The 9,347-nt window shown below is 42.9% G+C and overlaps 1 protein-coding gene across 1 annotated transcript; it reads left to right on the top strand.

Moving 5' to 3' along the window:
• The first annotated feature begins 399 nt into the window (after positions 1–399).
• LRRC59 (leucine rich repeat containing 59) lies at positions 400–8,437 on the top strand. Its single transcript, XM_073684079.1, has 8 exons — positions 400–549; positions 1,600–1,708; positions 4,578–4,637; positions 4,757–4,915; positions 5,086–5,190; positions 5,767–5,839; positions 5,918–6,091; positions 7,618–8,437. The coding sequence occupies exons 2-8, from the start codon at positions 1,604–1,606 to the stop codon at positions 7,857–7,859; spliced, it is 918 nt and encodes a 305-aa protein (XP_073540180.1). The 5' UTR covers positions 400–549; positions 1,600–1,603; the 3' UTR covers positions 7,860–8,437.
• Positions 8,438–9,347: the final 910 nt, after the last annotated feature.

Below are 9,347 nucleotides of genomic sequence, written 5' to 3'. Positions count from 1 at the left end.
GGACATGATCTTTAAAAAGGGGGGTTGTGGCTGTCTGTGAACATTTTGGACTGTACTGTGATTTTGGGTTCATTTGTCCGGAAATAACTGAAAAGGAAGTCGGCAGCCCTGCCTGAAAAGGTTAAATCAGTAGTGGAAAATCCATTTAAGGGACCCCATGCTGACTTAGGGGTGTAATTATAATTTTGGTAATATATATTTTATATATATATATATATTTATTTTTTTATTTATTTATTTTTTTTTAATGCAATATAGGTATGATGTCTATACCGAACAGTGTGGAAGGGTAAAGATGGCCTGCGGCCAAGGGAAGCCTCCTTCATGTGCTCCTAGGACAACATAGCAGCAGCCGGACATTGCAGGCGCTGCACTCTCCGACCAGCAGGTGGCAGACTCCACATATCTCCTTCCTCCATGGTGTGTCTGTCCTGTCCTCGTCTTGTTGGTTTGGACAGTGTAGATGTGACGTGGATCTGGAAGCCGGTGCAGAGCTGCACAGGGAGGATCGAGGGAGAGCCGCTGTCGTGTTAGAAAGGAAGGGAGACTGTGAGTGGGCTGTAATGGAGAGGGGGATGGGGAGCTGCCATACACACATTACATGGAGACTGTGGGGGGATCGGGACAGTGGCTGCATATTACACAGCAGAGGCATGTAAAGGGGGCGCTCAGTAAGGAGCCATAGGAAAGCCCTCATTCTAATTATTCCATCTCAGCGATCTCTAATGGCTGATTTGATAAAGCCCTTTAAGCACTTAGAGGGATTTTCCATAAACCATAAAGGACAATGAATGGAGCCCAGGTCGAGAATGACAGGATTGTAGAGCTCTGATCTCTTGGGATTGCTGGGTGTACCAGAGATGGGACAGTCAGCAAGTAATACCATAACCTCAGGATAACGTTTCGTGGAGGGCTATAACCATCTATATGTCTTTACTATGGGAGGGTCCGAGCACTTAGACCCAGGTCACAGCTGACAGCGAGGGTGCCACTAATCCCTGTCATATGAATGGTAATCTGCACGTATGGCCGTTGTCCACCCACTATAGGGGAGCAGTGGTCGCACATCATATTTCTCTAACACAAGAAACTTTTGGGACTCCCATTCTTGGGTTACCTATCCTGTGCACAGGTAGCACATGATGTGTATGGGAATACCCCTTTAAAGAGACTCTGTCAGCACAGAATGACTGTTCAAACCAATTATAGGCGCTCGGTGGACCAATCATTTATATACACCTTCCCATCAGCTTGTTTTCCCTCCATCACCACCCTTACCTGGCTCTATGATGCCGGAGCTGTCAATCAAAGAAGAGCAGATGGAAACCAAGCAGGTGGGTAAGTGTATATAAATGTTTGGCCCCGCCATGATGCACCGAGCGTCTCTACTGGGTTTCAATAATCATTCTGTGCTGACAGTCCCTTTAAATCTGGAAACTATTCCTCCATAGAACTCGCTTTGTGTGGTGGTTTTTAGAGCTCCCAAAGATATTAGAAAGATACTCATTTGTGTCCACCTCTCCATACCTGCCCACGTGTGACTATATGTCTTGGGGGAACATCCCTTTAAATCATACTTGTATGTTTCCTTTTATGTAGGAAGATGTCACGAGCTGCTGGAAAAGCCGGAAACCTGAGGGACAAACTGGATGGGAATGAGCTGGATTTAAGTTTAAGTGATCTGAGTGAGATCCCAGTGCGGGACCTGGTAGGTTACTGACAACCCGGTCTACTCATCTTACCTGTCCCACTAACTGCGCTCCATCCCACCGACATCCACCTCTCCTGGTATTATACTCTTACTGAGAAACGCTCAGTCATTTGTGACTACAGACAGTGCTCATGAAGATCACTATTTTATGACTCATTTTACCTTTAGAGGACAAAGTCTGAGGTGTGAGATTAAAGTCCTTCGTCTCCATTTTCCTATAGCTTAGGCAGTGATCATTTTGATAAAAAGGGGGAATATGGATATTGGAGCTACGACTAGCTCTATGGTCAGCTGGCACCAGTTGTGGCATGGTGCGTATGTGTTTCTATAGGTCTATGCCTTGGATACTTCTGAGGCCTTTGTTGTCACTATGGTGGTAGAGACCTTGCTGTCACGTGTTGGATCAGGGCTACTGTTGGGAAAGGAGGGATCTGCTATGACTACTGGTGATGTTGGGTGGTGAGGTCGCCTGCTGTACTTGCTGGTAAAGAGGAAATGGCGACTATTTAAAAGCAACAGATCCCAAGAGTGATAGTTATCACCAATGCACTGGTTACCTACTAGATGAGGGGTCTTACTGCTGAGACCCCCATGTTCAAATAGAGTGGTGATCCCGAATGCATGCCTCTCCACCAAATTTCTAAAGTACTGGCGGAGATAAATGGGCATTGTACAGTTGTGGCCAAAAGTTTTGAGACTGACACAAATTGTATTTTTTTACACTTTGGTGCTTTAGGGTTTTTAGATTTTATTTTTTTTAGTCCTTTCTTTCTATGGTTACTGGAGTACAGTTATAACATTTCATAAGTTTTACACTTTTAATGACAAATATATCAAGTTTATATAAAGACTCAATAAATACAGTGTTGTCTCTTATTTATCAAGACATTTGCAATTTGCCCTGACGTTATGCATATCAGCTTCTGGGACAGATCCTGACTGGTGACAACCCATTCTTGCCTAATCAGTGCATGGAGATTATCATAATTTGTGATTTTGTTTGTCCACTCGCTTTTTGAGGATTGACCACAAGTTCTCAATGGGATTGAGATTTGGAGAGTTTCCTGCCCATGGACCCAAAGTGTCAATGTTTTGTTCACTGAGCCACTTAGTTATCACTTTTACCTTGTGACAAAAAAAAGCATTGTTCATCACCACATTGCTCCTCATCGTTGGAAGTTGATCTAGGAGGATGTTCAGATCCCATTCTTTATTCATGGCAGTGTTCTTAGGCAAAATTGTGAGTGAGCCCCATGGATGAAAAACAACCAACCGCACATATGAATAATCTCTGGATACTTTACTGTTGGCATGACATTAAACTCATGGTGGCAATTGCTTTTTCTGCTCAGGAAAATCATTCTTCCAGATAGTCTGAAGGGGGCTTCATCAGAGAAAATAACTTTACCCAGTCCTCTACAGTCCAATTTTTTTTTTCTGATGGAGTCCCTTCAGACTGTTTGGGACATATGGAGGAATGATTGTCTGGAGAAGAAAAGGTGAGTTCTACCATGAGTCCTTTGTCCTGCCAACAGTAGAGCATTCAGAGAGCATTCATGTGTGGGGTTGTTTTTCATCCATGAACTGGACTCCCTCACAATTTTGCCTAAGAATACTGCCATGAGTAAAGAATGGGATCTAAATATCCTCCTAGATCAACTTAGTGATGACCAATGCTTATTCCAGCACAATGGAGCACATTGTCACAAGGCAAAAGTGATAACTAAGTGGCTTCGTGAACAAAACATTGAAATTTTGGTTCCATGGCCGGGAAACTCCCCAGTTATATCAACATTATGGAGAACCTATGATCAGTCCTCAAAAATTAGGTCAGAAACAAAACACAGAAATTGTGATAAACTCCAAAGACATACTAATAAGGAATTTAGATTGTGAGCCCCAATGGAAACAGTGATGATGTCTGTAAAGTGCTGTGGAATCAATGGCGCTATATAAGTGAGTAAAATAAATATAATAGACTCCAAGCTCTGATTAGGTAAGAATTGGCCCGTAAATGGATATCCAGCATGTCAGGGCAAAGGCCAAAAGTCCTGAAAAATAAGGGTCAACACTGTAATCACTGAGTGTTTGCATAAACTTGATGTATTTATCAATAAAAGTGTAAAAACGCATGGAACGCTTATAATTGTACTTCAGTAACCATAGACACATTTGACTAAAAGATCTAAAAACACTGAAGCATCAAACTTTGTGAAAACCAAAAATTGCTGCAGTCTCAAAACTTTTGGCCACGACTAGTCGGCAATCTTCATCAGTGTCATTGACTTTGAATTTAGCAGTAGTCCGCATATGCAACCAATGCTCCATTCACACAGAGGACACACTGAGAGCCCACCAGTTTAAAGAGCTGACGAGAGACGAGTCCTGTGCTGCCCCCTGCAGGCTTCTCACTACACTGCTCTAGGTGATAGCCATGTCTTTCCCTATGTACACACAAGGAAGAGATTTGTCAGTCAACAAGAGCGGTGCTGGAACAAGCCAGGCAGGGGCGCTGTAGGGCTCATCTCATCTCTCCTATAGTCGCCGGCCGGCTCTTCAAACTGTGATTTGTCTGAAATGCTCCGACTGCAGATTTTGATTCCTGCTGCTTGAGATTTGGGCAGCATAAATTGAGTGACCGGTTCCTTTTAATATATACAGGTATATTGGGACAGTCTCTATAAGCCACTACTACTAGAAGGGCCTGGAGAAATATGAAACTCATTACTGACAAAAATAAGAAGAGGTTAGGTAGCTTTGTCAGGTCAGCACAATATACATGAGCGCGTCTTATCTTCTCTTGGCATATTCCACTATTGAGTTGGAATTATTTTTCATTGATCCATTTTCCATGTTCTGCCCTCAGGCTGCTCTTCCCAAGGCGACAGTGTTGGATCTTTCTTGTAACAAGCTGACAGCGTTACCGGTAAGATGCTGCATGGCGAGAAATTGAGTGACGACTGACAGTCTGTGACCTGTATGTGTGCGGAAGAAAGAAGAGCAATAAGGAGCGGTAATCTACTAATATCTCCGCTGCTTTTATAGGGCGACTTCTGCTCTCTCACTCACATTGTGAGGTTGGATCTAAGCAAGAACCAGTTGTTACAACTTCCATCTGAATTTGGTAGATTGGTGAACCTACAGCACCTTGATTTACTACAGAACCGGCTAAAAGCTCTGCCTGTCACCTTCGCTCAGCTGAAGGTAAAGACCTAAGATTTGGAAAGGAGAAAATCTTTTCCATTTCTTTCATTCACTTTGGGTGGGGGAAAATGCACATACAAAAAATGAAACTGACTTCTGTGATAAGTTTAGTGCCTGAATCACAGTTGTAATGCTAGAACCATGGTATGTGTCATTTTTTATTCTTACAGAGCTTAAAATGGTTGGACTTGAAGGACAATCCCCTGAACCTTGCTCTGGCCAAAGCTGCTGGAGATTGCCTAGATGAAAAGCAGTGTAAAGAGTGTGCCCAGATGGTGAGTAAGAAGCTCTACGTTTAGGATAGGGGTATAGAAGGCTTATTTTAAGATGTGGTACTCAATAATACGAGATATAGTCTATAGGTTTATAACATAAAGGTTTGTATCAAGTTAGGAAGTTGTCCCCTATCTATCGCATAAGGGATAACTTCCCAAGACTGATGGGAGTCCCACTAATTCTGAGAATGGGGCTTTGAGGACAAGCATCTGCAGATTGTCTCCATTTATAAGGGGCTCTTCATAACCCTGTTGTCTGGATCACATGGGGTCCCAGCTGATGAAACTTCTTGGTCACTGGGGGGTATCTCCTATCCCAACTTCCTAACTTGGCACAAACTTTTTAATACATCTCTTTATGCCCTTAGAATGCTATAATACCCTGATGTTAGTAAATAGTCTGCAAATTAATGTATGGGACTCCTTAAAGGCATTATCTAGTACCTCTTGCTGAGAAACACTGCTGATGTGGTTGCGTATATGGGTTACCTGCTTTACCTGCCAGACATGTATAGTGAACACTGGTTGACATGTGAATCCCGTATCGTACTCTATAGCCATTGCTTCTTTGCACAGGTTTTGCAGTACATGAAAGTTGTCCAGGCTGAACAAGAACAGGATTTACAGCGGAAGCTTCTGGAAGAGCAAGGTTTGTTCATACAGTTGTGTAGGAGATTGTGGTCTGGCGTGGGCACGCTTTTCAGGTGTCAAATTTGATTTATTGTAGCTCTGAAACAGAAACGTGAGGCTGAGCAGAGGCAGAAAGAGGATCGGGAACGGGAACAGCGGCGCAAACAGAAAGCTCAACAAAAAGCACGGAAGAGGAGGGACTACGATGCTCTGCAGGCGGCCCAGCAAGAGATGAAGAAGAAAAAAGACACAGAGCCTTCAGACAACCACAGTAAGTCTGCCACCAGTACCATTTTGTATTCTTGTACTTGTTAAAGGGAATCTGTCAGCAGGTTTTTGCCATTTAATCTAACACTCAGTGATGTGTCACTTATTAGGCTGTGTGCTGTTGTTTCAGTATAATGAGTGTTATATCATCAGATTATCACTTGCGGACTGATGCCAGCATGAGACTTGGTAGAACTATGACCCCAGCATTGATTAGCAGCTCACTGTCAGTATACAGTGTACACAGAAAGCTGTAGTGTGGGTGGGGGTAGCTTTCTGACCTCTGCTACATGCTGCATCTAAAAATTCTGATAGCATCAGAACGGCTGCACCCAGTAAACTAAGCGATACATAATTGGAACCAGGGTCTCTCTGTCTATGCTGCTTTCAGATGAGGTAGCAAAAACCTGCTGACAGATTCCCTTTAAAGGGGTCATCCCACACAGACTAGCCAATTGCAGCTACTACATTTCTAACATTTGCTAATCAGCCAGTGATTTGTAGTGTTAGTGTACATGGAGGCATTGGGCCACAGCAGAAGCCACTTCACCGCTGATTTTGAATGGACATTTGAGCCAAAGCCCAATAGAAATCTATGGGTTTATTGCAGTAGTGACTTGGTATGAGGGACACAAAATGTCTATTTCAGTAAATGCTTTAGCTGGTAATTATGGGAAATGGTTTCTCAGACCTTCTTGTGCCTTTCCGGTTCAGTGTAGGAATAGATCAACCATTGAGGGTTAACCTTCTCCTAGTTAATAGCATGTGTAGTAATGTTAATAAAACACCATAGTGGATATGCTCACCAGAGGCAGTTGTGAGAAATGTCTGTATCTCTGTCTACTGGTATATGTGGCCCCTGATCCAGCCTGAGGACCTCCTCTAGACAAGATTATGCATCCTTATCTGTGCTGTTACACATATTAATAAAAGTACAAAGACATACTGATAGGGAATTTAGATTGTGAGCCCCAATGAGGACAGCAATGATAATGTCTGTAAAGCGCTGTGGAATTAATGGCGCTATATAAAAATAAAGATTATTATTAAGCACCATTTTAATAAGCATTATTTTAGCAATATTGTATTGCATTGCAGTTTTATTCTGTGTGTCAAAGAAAACCCTGCATATTTTTGTGTCATGAACACAGATAAGGATTATCTCACCCGATCTGTTACACTTTAAAATGTGACTGCATTTTTTAGAGAACTTTTCACCTGTAATAAAGACCAGTAGGGATCTGTATCCCGAGACCCCCAATACTTGGTAAAACGAAGGCAGAAGCGCTGCACTAAACCCTGTTTTTCTCCTAAATGGGCTAAATAGTGTCCGAGACTGTATTCAATGTTGGCTTAATGCTTCTGCTCCTCCATTGTAGCCAAGTCATTTGCAGATCAATGACACTGACTTTTGTTGGAAAGTATAGTGACCATTTAAATAGTCCCAGTAGCAAAAATACAAGTGAGGACACAGTTTATATGTGCTGTCTTATGAAGCTCATTTACACAAATAACTTTTTTTTGTTGCAGAAATTCCGCCTAAACCTGCACAGAAGCAAAAACCAAGGCAGAGATCAAGGCTCGGAGTAGTGATGAGGATGATCCTACTCGTGGTCATCTTGCTCCTGGGCGGTATAGTAGCGTGCCGCTACACTCAGCTGCAGCGTCAGAGCATGTGCACCAGCGTCAATGCAGTGTATGAGGAAACCGTAAGAACGCTGAGAAGCTGTCACGTACTGGAGAGCATTGTACAGCTCGCTTCTCGGCAGTAATGGCGAAAGACATTTGTGTTTCTTCATTTGTGAAGAAAAGGGTAATTCCTTTTTGAGGGTGTTTAAAATCTGGGGGCTCCTCCATGCTGTTTTAAGTATTTTTATATATTTAATAAGACTTGATCTATTCCTTTGTCTTAAACGAGGATTTTTGGTACACCTGAGAAGTGGGTAAGACTATAGGTCCTTACCTGCTCAGTTTTACCATGGAGGTAAATTATGGCTGTCCTGCAACATTTCTATGGCCTTGTTGGCAGAAATTGGTACCAAACTGTCACCTTGTGTATATATATTACATATATAATGAACCTCTATATTTTTATATGGATCAGACAACACTTTGCTTCATCTAAATGGATTTCACTGCCAAATCGACCATTGTCCATTTCGGTTTCTTTTCAGCGCCGGTTCTTGGAATGGTTTTATGAATTCTGTACTTGTAACCAAACTGCTTAATGGCTTTATCAGTAACTGTAATGTAAGTGTAAAGTTTCCAAGTAAAATGCCATAATGTTGCCTTCTAACTCGAATGGATCCCAAATTTCTATGAACAAATAATAAACACCCTGTCTATTTTCTACTGTGGTTTTCAGATAGCTGCTAGAATTTTACATTCCTGATATATTGTAATTTAATGAATGCTTGAAAGACTCAAGGGTTGTGCTCCCTTTCACACTCGTTGAAAGACGGATTTTGGTAAGACCTTACCTGTAAAATCCTTTTCAGCGAAGGAAGGAAGGGAGACACAGTCATTACTAGTGGGTAGGCGGAGCCCACATAGGATAGAACACCTCAGATTAAAAAAGAGTGTTGTCCGGCCCCTCCAGCTTGGGCTCCTCCTACTCCAGCTCTCCAGTCCGTACACAAGCTAAGGAAGAGCAAATATCACCAGCGGCGCAACATAACCCCTTCTGAAGAACTTCAGAGAAAAAACAAGAGACAGGTTATGCATATAACAGAAAAACCACACAGTCCCAGGTACTACTCACTGGACCTGACCACTGCGATGGGCTGGCAATGCTGGAACAGAGCCTTAGCGCGCCGACCTCAGCCCAGATAATCGCTATCAGAGAAGGGTCACGCTGCATCTGAAAACACAACAACACACTTCTGCCATGGGAGGGAGCTGTGTCTCCCTTCCTTCCCTCGCTGAAAAGGATTTTACAGGTAAGGTCTTACCAAAATCCGTCTTTCAGCAGCAGATGGAAGGAAGGGAGACACAGTCATTACTAGTGGGACGTCCCAAAGCAGTCCAAAAATTAAGGGTGGGAAAAAACCAACAGAGGCAGAATCCCAACAACCTAGAAAAATGCGCAACTAGCGCTAAATACAAGTTAACGATAACTTAAACTACAGCCGCCTGCAGGACCCTACGTCCTAAGGCTGCATCAGCGGAAGCACTGACGTCCACCTTATAAAACTTTGTAAAAGTGTGGACGGAGCGCCAGGTAGCCGCCCGGCAGAGTTGAGCTGCCGAGGCCCCTTGAT

This window comes from Phyllobates terribilis, unplaced genomic scaffold, assembly GCF_046119375.1.
Source record: "Phyllobates terribilis strain yellow unplaced genomic scaffold, ASM4611937v1 Scaffold_5__5_contigs__length_657084704, whole genome shotgun sequence".
NCBI classification, from domain to species: domain Eukaryota; kingdom Metazoa; phylum Chordata; class Amphibia; order Anura; family Dendrobatidae; genus Phyllobates; species Phyllobates terribilis.
Note: the sequence above shows the minus strand (reverse complement) of the source record. Positions and strands in the feature narration are given on the sequence as shown.

Bases quoted from the DNA above. Each gene is read 5' to 3' on its own strand.
- LRRC59 (XM_073684079.1), top strand. From the start codon at position 1,604: ATGTCACGAGCTGCTGGAAAAGCCGGAAACCTGAGGGACAAACTGGAT. The intron at 1,709-4,577 runs GTAGGTTACTGA...TTCTGCCCTCAG, and splicing joins AGATCCCAGTGCGGGACCTG to GCTGCTCTTCCCAAGGCGAC. The intron at 4,638-4,756 runs GTAAGATGCTGC...CTGCTTTTATAG, and splicing joins ACAAGCTGACAGCGTTACCG to GGCGACTTCTGCTCTCTCAC.